The sequence below is a fragment of the Cardiocondyla obscurior genome, linkage group LG10 (assembly GCF_019399895.1).
Source record: "Cardiocondyla obscurior isolate alpha-2009 linkage group LG10, Cobs3.1, whole genome shotgun sequence".
NCBI classification, from domain to species: domain Eukaryota; kingdom Metazoa; phylum Arthropoda; class Insecta; order Hymenoptera; family Formicidae; genus Cardiocondyla; species Cardiocondyla obscurior.
The window spans coordinates 184,796-201,497 of NC_091873.1; the positions used below are offsets into that span (position 1 = coordinate 184,796).

The window sequence follows — 16,702 nt, forward strand, 5'->3', positions numbered from 1 at the left end:
TAGGAAAATGCTTTCTCAAAATAATGCGAAGGAATCAATGCCATAGTCATTGTCATCGATAAAATTATTCTTGGTGCATTTATTAATCCTAATTGTTTCCATTTACGTAAAAGTGCCTGTAAATGAGTTGTGTAGCCTCAAAGATTACATATATAGATAAAATAAAAATATGAAGATATTATTACATTATTCTCAATTATAAACAATTATAATACCTGATTATAATGAAACCAGCACCCATGTGCCTCTGCTGCTGGAAATTGTTCACTTAGCACATTCATGGCTGCTATCTCATAGTCAGTCATTATAAACTTTACATTTTGTTTTAGTGTTGGAGCTAATTTCATAATTTTGTTCCAAACAGCTCTGTACATGTTACTAGAACGACTTTCACACAGAATAAAGACCACAGCAATACCCTGTAACATATAACGTATTATTTATTTAAATAATCTTGTAAGTTTAATGTTTTTATATTTTTTGGAACAATACTTTAGTATAACACAGCTAATTATAAATACTTTTATTTTGAATTTACTTACTGCATTTATATATCGGGTATGCACTGAATACATTTGACTCATTAATGGTACACGTGGAACAATCTGTAAATATTACATTACAAATATAATATTACTTTTAAATGTAGTGTTTTTCTTTCACAATAAAAATTAAATAAACTAATTATACCATATGATATATGCACTTACATTAAATGTACCATCCATGTAAAGTTCAGTTGATTTTTCTAATTCTTGCAATAACCCGACACTTGTAAATATTAACGCCTTTTTTCCATCCGTGCAAGTTACATCTCCTTGATAAAATCTCTCAAGCGGTTTATACATTGATAATATCGCAGCAAGATTGTTCATGTCTTTCGGTAAAGTTGGACGAAGTTTCTTTCTTTGACGGTATAAGGTAGATTTCAATGTTGTATACGAGACTGTTGTAGCAGTTTCAGGATACCTGTAAAATAATAAATACAAGCTAGAATCAGTAAACAATTCTTATATTAAATGCAAAATTACAAGATCTATAATTTGTATCCTTTTTTTTAATAATATACCATAATTTACTTACTTTCTGCAGATATTATCAAATATGTCTTTTAATGATAAAGATGTATCTCGACATTGTTGCAACATTTCTTGTATCATAATATTTCGTGTTGTTCTGAATGTTATTGGAGCATGAATATGTTCTTGAACTAAACATATTTGACCATCTTCATTGACTTTGAGTGTTCCAGAACATTTCGAAGACCGTCTAGTATTACATCGTAGAATAGACGAATTACGGGAATCCTTATTGTAAGCATAACCACGATAAACATAAATTTTTGTACCAGGTTTTTTCCCACATATTTCCTCCATCTGAAAATAATTGAAAAAATGTAATAATATAAATAAGATGTTATAAAAAATTACAAATAATACTATAAACACTAGTTTGTACAATATATCAATCTTACAAAATAAAAATAACTTTGATATTTTAGTAATAATTAAGCTTTTTTTAATATAACAAATAATATAAAATTACATTTACAAAACAACAATGTGATATGTATGCCATCCAACGTTCTACACATATCTCTTTGCAAATGGACAGGAAAGATAAATCTTTATTTAACTCATGTGCGACGCACAACGATAAATTATTGCTTCTACTTTTTTAATCAAATCATGTCTAGGGCACAAGCACATGATACACAAGAGAAGAATAGAATATTTGAAAAAATCCTTAAATAAAGTAATGTAACACACATAATATTCTGCTGTTATTTATGTATAAATAATTGATATGCTTAAAATAAATCTATTGAAATGGAACAAATGTGAGATTTTTCCTAAGAAAAGTAATCGGTTACTTACGTTGATGAAAAAGCACTGAGAGCAAGTTGAAATACGTATGGTAAAGAATGATAATACTTTTTGAACAGTATTATATCTTGATCTATTATACGTTCCGAAGTTCTACACCAGGATGACGATTATAAGATGTCTTACGGCAATAGCGACGTCAGTGAAGAACGACATGAGCATTTACACAGGTAAAGACATGAGCATTTACACAGGTAAAGACATGAGCATTAGCACAGGTAAAGACATGAGCATTAGCACAGGTAACGACATGAGCATTTACACAGGTAACGACATGAGCATTTACACAGGTAAAGACATGAGCATTAGCACAGGTAACGACATGAGCATTTCATTCGTAACGACATGAGCATTAGCACAGGTAACGACATGAGCATTTCATACGTAACGACATGAGCACTTTACACAGGTAACGACGTGAGAATATTATGCGTAAAGATTCGAGAATTCTACAGACGTAACGACGTGATCACGTAAGAGGCAAAGGAACAAATGATGGAAAACGCGCGTGAAACTCGTAGAAGATTCTCCCACGCGGGACCCGTTTTATCGCGCATGCGCGGCTAGTAGGGCTCAGTTCAGTACGTGTTGATATAAACGGGAGAGCCTCGGATACCCCGTACATGCTATTTTTACCACACGTAATATTTATTTATTAATATTTATTTAAAGTATGATTGACAGTGTACAATAAATAATAATAGTAAAAACTATTATAATTTGAATAAGTACTAATGAATAAATGTTACTTGTACTAAAAATAACATGCACGGGTACCTTGAGGCTCTCCCGTTTATATCAACACCTACTGAACTGAGTCCTACTTGCCGCGCATGCGCGAGGAAACGTCTCTCGTCTAACAATACTGTCCCACGGAAGATTCCGCACGACTTTCTTCTGTTCATTCTTCTGTTTTAACGGCGCGTGTTGCCAAGAGAATTATATGACGTCTAACGCTTCGCGCATGCGCGAGGAAACGCCTCTCGTCTACTGGCTTTTATCGAGTGTATGTCAGTTGCCCACAGTTCTATTGCCCACGTAGCGATTGGCCACGTATCAATAGGACACAGTGCGATTGGACACAGCTCAATTGGACACAGATCAATTGGACACGGTTCTATTGCCCACGTAGCGATTGGCCACGTATCAAATGGACACAGTGCGATTGGACACGAAAAGTTGCCCACCGTTCAAATGACCACAGATCAAACGCCCACAGAAAGTGAATTTTTGTTCGTTTGCCCACGGATAAATGCCCACCGTTCAAAAGCCCACAGATCAATGGCCCACCGTTCAAAAGCCCACAGATCAATGGCCCACCGTTCAATGGCCCACAGATCAATGGTCCACCGTTCAATTGCCCACAGATCAGTGGCCCACCGTTCAAAAGCCCACAGATCAGTGGCCCACCGTTCAATGGCCCACAGATCAGTGGCCCACCGTTCAATGGCCCACAGATCAGTGGCCCACCGTTCAAAAGCCCACAGATCAGTGGCCCACCGTTCAAATGCGACTTTTATATCATATACAGGGTGAATCAGAAAATGGAAGTGCCACTTACCATATAAGACTGGTTACCGCAAAATATTAATTTAATATTATTATTTATTTGTGGACGCGTTGTTTATGGATATTACTTTGTGCGAGGCAGTCAGCGGCAGGATAGAATAAAAATAGTAATTAGGAAGTAGGTATTATGCATAGTGTACAGCATAGAAAATTAATCTTATTTAACAATAATTTATTACGTTGAATTTTATAATGTACTGTTTGTTACAGGTATAAAAATAGATTTAACGAATTTTAAAAGTCGTTGCGATATAAAAAAATAACTGTATACATATATTTTGATATTTTTTAATAATCGGGAAAAAAATTAACTTACTAACTACACATTCATAACCGATAAAAAAAACAAAAGAAATCGTTACAACAAAAGTATTCACACGCAGCCGATACACATTAGAGTTCAAGTTACATCACGTTCTACGCTTGTAAATAAAATAATAGTATCTAAAGCTATAACGTATCACACTGTATCTAAGTCCGTTTTGCAATCTATAAGTATTACAACTGCATGCTCGAATACTAAAGAATAAAACAAGTTACATCAGAATCGCTGCTACATTACAACGGTTTGGTAAAGCGCACTTTGGCATAATCGGATAAAAATATGTTTTACAACTACACAGTCATAAGCGACGAAAAGATACAAAAGCAACCGTTACGACAAAAGCATTAACACGCAGCCGATACACATTAGAGATCGAGTTATATCACGTTCTACGCTTGTACATAAAATAACAGTATCTAAAGCTATAACGTATCACAGTGTATTTCAGTCCGTTTTGTAACTTATATGTATCAGAACTTTGTTCAAAAATAACAAACATCAGTATAAAGTTATGTTGTATCTTTTCCACACGAAGTAACACGCCTAAAGATTTTATCTCTTAAATCTAAACATATTTTTACATAAATATGCTGTAATGTCTTATGGTTTTCTAATCCTTATGTAGGTTTCATACGGGTCGTTGCATATGGGACAACGCTTAGCTTCCAAACGTTTGATACATGTAACGCAACAGGCAAGATGTCCACAAGGTACGAAAGCATGTGTGCGCTCGTTAGTAAGGCATACCGTGCATATGTCTGAAGAAGATTTTGCTTCTGATGGACTTAGAGTTTTCGTTACATTCCAGTCTACATTGTGGAAAGGTAGATCTTCTGTATTGCTAGTATCAGTCAAATAACTGTAGTCATCTTCCGGGATTTCGTATACTCCTTCGTCGTGTAGTACCTCTTCCGTGATTTCGTGTATTTCATCAACATGTGATTCGTCGTTTGAGATATCAAATATTTCTACGTTGCGTGATTCGTTTTTTTCTTCTTCATCTATTTCGTCGTCCGAGATATAATGCAGTTCTTCATCAAGTATTTCGTCGTCCGAAATTCGATACTCTTCTTCCTCGTGTGTTTCTTCATCCAAGATTTGATACTCTTCTTCTTCGTGAGTTTCGTCTTCCGAGACTTGATTCACTTCTTCTTCACGTGATCCATCATCTATAAGAAAAATAACAGTCAAAATTAATTTAATGTTAATTTATGTTGTTTTATAAATAATAGTTTGCATTGTAACATTACTTTCAGAGTAAACATAATTATTTGTTTCAGATGTCTCTGGATTTTGTATATCTGCGGTATGTTCTCTATTTGTACCTAAACAAAAGAAATTAAATGTTTTTTGTTAATATATATTATAAAATTTAATCAAATTGTTGTGTTTCGAATAATTTAATATATCACTTATTACCTGCATTTGATTCAGATGCATTTTGCATCTCTTCTGTGGATATATTTTGTATTTCTTGTGTGGATACATTTTGTATTTCTCGTGTGGATATATTTTGTATCTCTTGTGTAGATACATTTTGTATCTCTTGCGTGGATACATTTTGTATTTCTTGTGTGGATATATTTTGTATCTCTTGTTGAAATACATTTTGTATCTCTTGTGTGGATACATTTTGTTGTATTTGCATAAGTCTGCCTCTGTTACTTCGTCTTCCTAAAATAAGAAATTTGAATAAATAATAAGTTAAAATTTTTACATACAACTTAAATGATGAAAATTGAAAAATAATGTTAATAGATTTAATATGCTTTTAATGTAAAATGTTACAATGTTAATACTTACTTGTTTGAGGAGTTTCGTCTACACGATCGGAGAACAATGTCAAGTCTGCAATCTGAATCTCGTTTATTAATTCGGTATCTGAAAAATATAGCTGTTATATACTACGGCTTTAAACTTATTTATTTAATCACTATAATAGTAATAAATGACTATTAATCTCCAATAAATTTGCAAAATTTTGTTTGATATGTTATATACATATATCTAAATTTTATACATTTACCTTCTACTGATGTCATTTGTTCCATTTGAACGATATTAGTGCTTCTGTTAAACATTAATAAAAATTCTCTGACTGACAACCTGAAAAGATTGAAACAGTTAAAAATGGAAAGTTAACAAAATTTTCTTAACATAAAACTATTTTAATGTTAAATGTGACAATAATTTTAAAATAATAAAACAATTACCTGTTATTAGTTAAATCTTCTTGCGCAGTTATTATTTTTCTATCAAGCTCTATAGTAGCCCTTTTACGAGGTCGTCTAGGTTTAACACCATTATTTAAACGACGTAAATCCAATTCTTGATCCATAATTACATGTGACAATTTATCTAAAAAATAAATAATAGATCATTATTTAATTGGTACAAATAAATTAAAAACTGTAATGTTGTATAAAACAATATTAACCAATATTTATATAACATAAATATAACTGCTCATAAATATAACATAAATATTGTTACGTCCACGCCCTTTTAATTTCTTTCTTTCTAGAACATTCTAATTCACAAGGATGACTAACGATAAAATGAAAGGTCAAGTACATTGTTTTTAAGAAAAGAGTCATAACAACGGAAAATTCGGAAAAGTGAATCAGACTGCCCTATGATAAGCGGTGCGCACGGCACTCGTAAACAACGCCCTTTTCAATCATATAAAAAGCGCGAGCGGGCGGAACATTGTACATTCTAAAAAGTCTCTTGACACCTGCCGTTACTTTAACCGCGATTCGTGAGTGCTTAAACAAACCAGAAGGAAGAATCAGCCGATCCGTAGCCGCTCTAACCACCCGATTCACGAGCTGCTCAAATCCGCCGGACTTCCACCGGAATCACGAATCCATCGCTCCGCCAGAGGAACGTTTGACGCTAAAACTTCGCTTGTTTAATAATCTGCCCAAGTAGTAAGTCTGATTCTCATTTTTCTTCAATTTTCCGTGAAGTTATTATTAAATCGATCCGCTCATTTATAGTGAGCCGAACTTGCCCACGCACTTCCGCTGATTCTGACGAGAATACGTCGAAATACAACTATTTGCTTACCGAGTTAAAAAGAAAACTTCCGATGCCATGCGGCGGAAGCTACAACTGTAAAATCTGTTATCCCGAGCTTCGATTGTACGCGGATTATTGCGAGGCCCAAGGCCCATCGTTTTCGCCATCGCCGATCGCGTCACCTCACCGACTCCCCTCGTTTGCTTCGAATAATCCTCATCCTGTTCCTCTCCCGAGTTTTTCTCATTCCTTTTCTTCTCCATTTGCATCTCTTCCTAATTCCAGTTACAGACATTTCCTCGACCAAGTAGCCGACAAATACCCTCACCCACCTCAAGAAACTCCTGAACCTCAATCCTTCCCTCCTCCAGCTTTTAAAACAGAATATAACCTTTCCAACAACGATCCTGTCATTTTTGTCTATCATCCCGAACATCAAACTCCTTTTATTATCCCTGAATCACACCTGCCTACATTTTTCTCTCCTCCTGTTCCTTAAAGTCATCCTTGTGAATAATAATTAATTAAACTTGTATACGCATTTTACTGTAATTTTAAGAAATATATTTTGTTTGTTTTTTTTTGTAAATCTGACTTCTCGAATTATTTTAGTTGTAAGTCGCACCGGCCCCATCCCTGATAACAGGTGATACTTGTATCGCTTTATCAAAATTAGCGGCCACCGATCACGCAGCTTAGATAAGACGTCACATTGTCTCTCGGGACATTGACTCTTGTCGTAGCTTTTGGTGTGAGCGGTATCTCGAGTACACTATTTACTGTGTATCTCGAGATTATAAGGTCAAGTTACCCAGACCTACCTCATCCTTACCTCCTATCTTTGATAATCAACGGCCTGGACGTAACAGAACCTAAATTTTGGGGGCTCGTCCGGGATGTTGAGTGCGACTTATGGCGGATAATACGAGAAGCAAAACCGATAAATCAGTAATAGACGAATTATATAAAACAGCCATAGAAAGTTCACAAAGTTCTAAAACAACTTCAACTCCTTTTCAATCAGTCGCGAAAAATATTGATTTTACTCTTGACGAGAGTAAAATAGCCGAAACTCCTTCTCAACCACCTGCTAAACACGTTACTATTAACGAAATTCCCGAAATTCTAAGTGGAAACGAATCCGAATCCACGATGCAGACCACTCCTAAAGAAACAAAAATAATTACCAATCATAACCCCTTCGCTACATTAAAATACGCGGTAGAAGCCGTACCTTTTTTCGACGGTAAAAGCTCGTCATTATCTTATTTCATCGAAGGGTGTAAGGAAGCGAAAAATATGCTACCTCCAGAAGCAGAACCTCAATTCACCAAGGTTATTAGAACCCGAATTGTAGGCGAAGCTCGACGCACCATTCAAGATGAAGAATTTAGTAGTATCAATAAATTGACCAATTATTTGCAAGAAGTTTTCGGGGAAGCGAAAAATATTTACCAATTACAAGGCGAAATGGGCCGTATTTATCAGAAAAATGCGGAAGACGTGGTTTCGTTCGCTAATCGACTGAAACATATCGGCAAACAAATATTAGAATGTCATCGAAAAACGGGAGGTGTCACGGAAGCATTGAGAAAAGCTTTACAACAAGATATGTGTAAATGCTTTATTAGAGGTTTAAAACCGGAAATCGAACAAAGAATAACGCGGAATTTGGAAATTAACGAGACAGTAACTAACGCAATTAATATAGAACGGGAATTACAAGAAATTAATAATTTACGAAATAACAGTTCTGAAAAACAAGCAAAATCATATTGTCAAAATTGTTTAAAGGAAGGACACTCGAGTTCTTCTTGTAAAAATCCGGGAACAGATATTTTAATTTGCCAAATTTGCAAGAAACGCGGTCACAGTGCCGACAAATGTCGGCATCGTAATCCACAAAGTTATCGACCAGTAACATTAATAAAAGAAAATCTGTTGACTTGTCAAATATGTACCAAAACCGGGCACACGGCTAAGAATTGTAAAGTAAATACTAGTAAACCTGTAGTTATCTGTCAGTGGTGCGATAAGCCCGGGCACTCAGCTCATAATTGTTGGAAAAAACAAAACGAATTTAAAAACACAGATAACAAATTCAGAACTGTTTGTCAAATTTGTAATAATAACGGGCATAATGCTAAAGAATGCCGATTTAAAACGGGACAGAGCTCAATATCCAAAAATTCGTTATTCTGCCGGTACTGTAAAAAGGAAGGACACCTCCTGGAAAATTGCGAACTAAGATCAATAAATAATGATCGCCGGAAAAATATGAATGCGGGAAACTTACTCGGCCCCTCAAAAACGGGCGTGACAGAGGGGACCGAACGGATTTCACGCCCCTCGACCAGTCAAAGATTATAAGAAATTCGCTGTTCTGCGACGTCCGGCCTGTCACTGTTAATCTTGATAAACAGAGCCATGTACCAACAATTCAAATAAATTTACACGGTATAGATTTGATCTTTATGTTGGACACAGGCTCCGGGCCGAATATCGTCAAAGAGCAATTTTTATCCGGGAGTGAAATAGTTAATCACAGTGTAGTGTTAAAATTGAGTGGAATTAACGAGCATCCAGTTTATACTCTCGGTGAAACAAAATTAAATCTCTTCAAGATACCAGTGACGTTTCATGTGGTTCCTGGCGATTTTCCTATAGCACAAGCCGGCATACTCGGAAACGATTTCTTTACGCAGACAGGTAGCAAAATCGACTACGCGAAGGGAAACTTAAAAATATCGGGAACCAACGTTTCGTTCTTCTCACCAGAAAAAATTACCGTACCTCCGCATACGGAATCATTGTTTTTCGTGAGAATAGGAAACCCACAAATAAAAAAGGGCTACATTCCGAAGATAAGATTAGCCGATGGAATCAGTCTGGGAGACACGATAGCGGAAAATGTTGACGGAAAAGCTTATCTGAATATCATAAGTACTACAGATAAAGAAACTGAAGTTCAAGTGCCTACCTTGAACCTCGAACCTCTTATCAATAATGGTTCAATTAATCGAAAAATTATCGATCAACGGAATGAAGTCAAAAATTTGCAAGACTCCGATAGTAACGACGTAAATTGCAAAGACGAAGAATCCGATTCCGAAAATTTTGAAGACTCCAGAGAGGGAAGTATCCAAACCTCTCGCAAAACAAGAAAAATCCAAGGAACACAAACGGGAGATGTGACGACATCGCCTGGCTCCACGAAATCCAGAGGGGGAAATCTCCAAACCTCTCGCAAATCAAAGAAAATTCAAGAAGTACGAGAGAAGGATGCAGTGACATCGCTCGGCTCAGCAAAATCTAGAGAGGGAAGTATCCAAACCTCTCGCGAAACAAATAATATACAAGAAGTACGAGAGAAGGATGCAGCGACATCGCTCGGCTCTGAAAAATCCGGAGAGGGAAATCTCCAAACCTCTTCTTTAATTAATAATAATAATAAATTGTCTTCAAAATTCGCAAAAAACTTGCAAAGTTCCCAAGAGTGCTTCACGATATCGAATAAAGATTCGGAAGACAGACTCGACAAAATAATACAACTATTACGTTTAAATCACTTGAATGTAATAGAAAAGAAAAATATAATTAAAATCATAACGGAAAATCAGGAAAGATTCCACATACCAGGGGAACAACTCACCGCTACTCACGTACTGCAGCATCAGATTCCAACCACGGATGATCAACCAATAAATACTAGACAGTATCGATTTCCGCAGATACATAAAGACGAAATAAATAAACAAGTTGAAGAATTACTAAAAGGAGGCATAGTCAAGCCATCTCAATCACCATACAACACGCCTATCTGGATCGTACCGAAAAAGGAAGATTCGCAAGGAAATAAACGATGGAGAATGGTATTAGATTTCCGTGCATTAAATGAAAAAACCATTGGCGATGCATATCCATTACCGAACATTACAGATATCCTAGATCAACTAGGAGGCGCACGATATTTTTCCGTGTGTGACTTAGCCTCAGGCTTTCACCAAATAAAAATGGCACCAGAAGATAGTCACAAAACCGCCTTTACAACGCCTTTTGGTCATTACGAATTTGCTAGAATGCCTTTTGGATTAAAAAATGCTCCCGCTACATTCCAGCGCTTAATGGATATCGTATTGGCTGGGTTACAAGGACAAGAATTATTCGTATACATGGATGACATCGTTGTTTACGCTACTACGTTAGAAGAACACGAAGAAAAATTCAAGAAATTAATGAAACGATTAGAAGATGCTAACCTGAAACTACAGCCCGATAAATGCGAATTTTTACAAAGCGAAGTCACTTATCTTGGACATGTGATTAGCAAGAACGGAGTAAAACCAGATCCGAAGAAATTGGAAGCTGTAAAATCATTTCCACGGCCCAAAACATCAAAAAATATAAAACAATTTATCGGACTAGCAGGATACTATAGAAGATTTATACCTGAGTTTTCTAAATTAGCTAAGCCATTAACAAATCTGTTAAAAGGCGATATAGCTTTCAAATGGACATCCATTCAAGAGGAAGCATTTAAAATCTTGAAACAAAAACTCTGTGAAGAGCCCGTGCTACAATATCCAGATTTTTCAAAACCTTTCATCCTAACCACAGACGCTTCTGGAATCGCAATAGGAGGCATATTATCACAAGGAGAAATCAATAAGGATCAACCTGTAGCTTATGCCTCCAGAACATTAAGTGATAACGAAATAAAATACGATACTTACGAAAAGGAAGCTCTAGCAATAGTCTACTGTGTAAAACATTTTCGTCCTTACTTATACGGTCGAAAATTTACATTAGTCACGGATCATAAGCCTTTATTATGGTTTAAAAACGCACAAGACGCCAATATGCGAATACTGCGTTGGAGATTAAAACTGGCAGAATATGACTACGAGGTTGTATATAAAGCCGGAAAAACAAATGTCAACGCCGACGCCTTATCTAGAAATCCAGTGGAACAAACACCGTGTAACATAATCAATCGGAAGAAAACTTTGAATCCAAACGATCCTAAGGACGCAGAAATAATTGCCAAAATGTTAGAAGAATCCGACAGCGATAGCGAGGAAGAAGATTTTAAATTATATCTATCTGATAACGAAGATTTTATGATCGACGACCAAATAGAGAATGAATTTGTTCTCGAAAAAGAAGAAAAACAGCAGCCACTTCAAATAACAAAAGAGGTGTCAACTCATAATCTTCCAGTCACAGATAGAATTCAAACACGGAGCCAAACAGCTAAAAGAGAACAAAATAAAGAAAAATCTGACCAGGAAAGTAAAACACACGAGGATAAGAGTAATAACGAATCTGAAACAAAGTCAACGCCAGTTATCACCGATATACGCGTAAGGAAAGCCAACGTTATAGATACTCGTGACCTACTATTCTTGAGAAAAGATAACGTGACATACTTTACAGATACTAGCGGAAAACCTTTAGATTCTGGATCTCAAAAATTATTCGAGCGAAATGAACTCCCAAAAATACCAACACTTACAGTGGGAAAGGCTGAAATAATTAAATACAAAAAATATTATCACATTGTTCTACCTATCAGTGAAGGATCGAGAGAAGGACCAACAATGACATTAAACCATATTAAAAATGCCATAAAAGATTTGCAAACAATTTCCGAAGAATTCAATCTGGAAACCATCAGCATAGCAAAAACAGATTTTGTTAATAATGTGCCATGGAGCGACATCAAACGACTACTGCAATTAATTTTTATCGAAGCAACGACTAAAATAATAATTTGCAATGGGTTAATTAAATATCCACCAGCCGATTTACGCACAGTAATAATAAGTGAAACGCATTGTTCACCGACAGGAGGACATCGTGGAGTAACGAAAACATATAACAGAATAAAACATAAATATTATTGGGAGAATTTAAAAACAGATATCCAGAAATTCATACAGCAGTGTTTACAGTGTCAACTAAAAAAATTAGTGAGAGTGAAAACTAAACAACCAATGATGATTACCGATACACCAGGATCATCTTTTGATAAGGTAGCCATGGATATCGTGGGACCTTTGCCGAAAACGGAAAGGGGAAATGAATACATATTAACAATGCAAGATCAATTAACCAAATTTTGCATGGGAATACCATTGTCGGATCAAACTTCCGAAACAATAGCAGAAGCATTTGTAAATCAATTCATCTGTATAATGGGAGCTCCAAAAGCAATTCTAACGGATCAAGGCAGAAATTTTATAAGTGAATTAATGAAAAAAGTTGCCAAAATATTCAGAATTCGCAAATTCCGTACTACAGCATTTCACCCGCAATCAAATGGCTCATTGGAAAGATCTCATCACGCTCTGGGGGAATATTTAAAACAATACGCGAATAACCAAAATCAGTGGGATAAGTGGATAAGTCTCGCGATATTTAATTATAATACAAGCGTGCACGAAGCCACTAAACATACACCATACGAATTAGTATTCGGAAAAATTGCCAGAATTCCATCAAACGAACCACTGGGACCAGAAGATAAGCTGGCTAACTACGACGAATATCTAATAGACCTCGTCACTCAATTACATACTATACAAGGAAATGCGCGAGAAAACGTAATCGAAGCAAAGAATAAATCAAAGAAATATTACGATAAAAAATTAAATACGCAAACTTTTAAACCCGGTGATTTCGTATTCATGCTAAAAGGTCCGAAACCTGGCAAATTCGGTGATCATTATTCTGGACCTCATGAAATTATGGAAATTTTAAACAGAAATAACATAAAAATTAAAATCAATAAAAATAGCCGAATTGTGCATCCTAATCGTTTAAGAATTTCACATATTAAAAATCACTAACCAATTAAATTTTTCAGATGGACCATTACCGCAAACTAATTATACTCTTGTTACTAACAATATCGATCTCTTCCACCCACGGGATAATAGGATATGATTGTGGCTCAGCAGCAGCTAATCTAACAACACTATCTCTTATCGACTTAGAAGAATGTGACATTCCGACCGTCTCAATAAACACTACACAAGTTTATCTACAGCTACTTCAAATAGACGATTTTACAAGTGTGAAAGTTATACAATGCAAAGTGGAAATAGACAGGATGATTAAAAAATGCGGAATGTTTTCGCACACCATGGAAGTACATAATGGAAAATATTCATACATACACGAAGTCTCAAGAGAAGTATGTCAACATATGCATCTGGATGGAACATTTACAATTGGCAACACACTAATAACCGGATTAAAACCGAATGCTACCGCAAGCCGTCCTGTGGTCCTGGCCGGAAGTGTGGACAACGACGGAGCCTGTTCCGGAGCCGCCTACTCCGATCCTTATGGAACATGGGAGCAAGTCATCGTATTAAGCACTATCAAGATAACGCTACAAGATTATTCTGCAAACATCCGACTAAATTCTAATCAAGTGCTATTAAGATCCGGAGTTGTATGCGAATTAAAAGCTACACGTTGCACCGATATGGAAGGAGGTAATACCTTCTGGGAACCCCAGCCGGGCGACACTTGCAATCTACGAGGATACAGTCTTTTATACAGAGGGATCGCCGAAAGCATAACTGATTATAACGTGGAACCACCTCAGATCGTATATACCATAAATCAAAGAGATATAGTATTCGCTTTAACCAGGACAGGCGAATATACAAGCTGCGGATTTACATTAACGCAGACCGAACACCCGAAATTAGTAATATTTTTAACAGATCCAAATGGATACATATTTAAAAATTACAGATCCTCGGCATCCTACGATTTATTTACATATGTTAATTCAAAATTCGTTTATGTAGAAAGGCATGTACGACAGCAATTTAATTTATTATACAGAAATGTAATATTAGAACAATGCAGATTAGAATTACAATTATTAAGAAATTCTTTAGCAATAGCAACACAATCACCAGATATTTTCGCTTTTCACTTCATGAAAGGACCAGGATACATGGCCGTATCAACAGGAGAAGTAATTCACATTATAAAATGTGTACCCACGGAAGTAAAAATTGCAAGTACAGAGGAATGTTATGATCAACTTCCAGTAATAAGAGGGAACGAAACTTATTTCCTAACACCACAAACACATATACTATTACAACAGGGGACTCAAATAAACTGTAATCCTTTGGCTCCAGCAATGTTCAGATTAGATAACTCGTGGTATAAATTTTTGCCAAGACCAGTAGAATCAGTGCGACCTACAGTCATGAAACCAATGACAAGACCGACTTGGAAATATGTGAGCCCAGGATCATTAGCCACGAGCGGAATATACACACAAACAGATTTAGATGATTTGAAAAATCACATAATGTTTCCGGCCGAACGACCAGCCATTCTTAACACTCTTGCACGAGGAATCATGGGCGAACCAACATTAATCCAAGGAGGCTCAATCTCTAATTTAATTGACAAAGCATCAATAGAAAGAATCGCAATATCAACTTGGCAAAAGTTTTGGAGCAAATTCTTAATTTTTGGCAATATCAGCGCAGGATTAATGGGAATATATCTTACTTGCAGAGCAATCAAACTATTAATAGATACTCTCGTACATGGCTATGCCTTACACACGGTTTACGGATGGTCAATCTACTTGATAGGAGCAATCTGGGATTCTATAACCAACCTACTACTACATCTGGGAAAAGGAAGGAACAAATACGAAAAGGCCAGCGCTCCTAAACAGGATCCAGAAACAACGTTCACCCAGAATCATCTAGAAATGGAAAATTTACATCCAAAAGTTTATCCAACAATACCAGTAGAAAAAACAGCAACATATACGTTCGAATTAAAAGAATAAAAAAAATAATAATAATAAAAATAAAAAAAAATAATAAAAAAATTTTTCAAAAAAAATAATAATAATATAAATAAAACCAATAAAATTTTTCTTTTCTCCCTTTTCCTATAAATAAAAATCCAACTAATTTTACTAACTAACCTCATCACATCTTCAGAAAATGAGTACCGAGTCGAGAATTGAACACATCAATACCAAGGCATTGACCAGAAGTGAACTCAAGGCCCGGATAATTAAGGTCAGCTCCCCACGCTCTTCTGGGTACAACTACTTAACAGCCAGGAGGAATTAGAAGAACTGACGGAAGATCTAACCAGAAGAATGGAAAGGAAGAGCAAGTTCATGCACATTCCGCCCGATCGAATCCATGACAACACAGTGGTGGCGGTAAAGGAAGAACATATATGGAGACGGGGAGAGATCCTCTACACCATCGACAAGACGGTATACGTCGCCCTGCGGGATTGGGGCCGGACCATCAAGGTCCCATTCTTCGAGGTATACCTCCTGGAGGATCGTTTCTGCCAACTCCGTTGGCAAGCCATCCCCTGCGGCCTCGCCTACCTGCGACCACTGAACGAAGAACACGAGTGGTCCGACCGAGCCAAAATAGTATCCAAAGCCTACCTCAAGGGATTAGTAGGATGGATAAAAATCCGCCGTCACCTACATGAGACCAGCGCAGCCATCACCTTCAGGATCGAGCACAAAAGTGAGGCGGCAATTGATGACCTCAAGGAAACAATAATCCGGCTCGGATTCGGGCAAGACACCTTCCAAATAATTGGAACTTGCTACCCTAGCATTTAAATATTATATACATATATACATATATATATATTCAATTATAAATAGATAAGAAACCAGCATTCCTTTCAGATAAAACGGATATGTGTGCTCTCCATTCAAAAAAAAATATATATTTACTTTCCGATAAGAAATGTTTTATCTGGAACGAAGGGCAACCGATAATTTTAAATTAGCTCTTAAATTGTTCGTGAAAGAAAGAAATTAACCCACTCATTTTTTCCATCTTGCAAATGCAGAGCTTTCAAACCT

The 16,702-nt window shown here is 36.2% G+C and overlaps 2 protein-coding genes across 2 annotated transcripts; one reads left to right on the forward strand and one right to left on the reverse strand.

Moving 5' to 3' along the window:
- Window positions 1-4,380: 4,380 nt before the first annotated feature.
- On the reverse strand, window positions 4,381-7,073 carry LOC139106162 (E3 ubiquitin-protein ligase cblA-like). The gene is made up of 7 exons (XM_070662720.1): window positions 6,992-7,073; window positions 5,994-6,138; window positions 5,807-5,886; window positions 5,584-5,661; window positions 5,200-5,454; window positions 5,031-5,105; window positions 4,381-4,949 (listed from the first exon to the last, which is right to left on the reverse strand). Exons 1-7 carry the CDS (start codon window positions 7,071-7,073, stop codon window positions 4,381-4,383), a joined length of 1,284 nt encoding a protein of 427 aa, XP_070518821.1.
- Window positions 7,074-13,535: 6,462 nt separating this feature from the next.
- LOC139106163 (uncharacterized) lies at window positions 13,536-15,643 on the forward strand. The gene has a single exon (XM_070662721.1). It carries the CDS (start codon window positions 13,673-13,675, stop codon window positions 15,641-15,643), a length of 1,971 nt encoding a protein of 656 aa, XP_070518822.1. The 5' UTR covers window positions 13,536-13,672.
- Window positions 15,644-16,702: the final 1,059 nt, after the last annotated feature.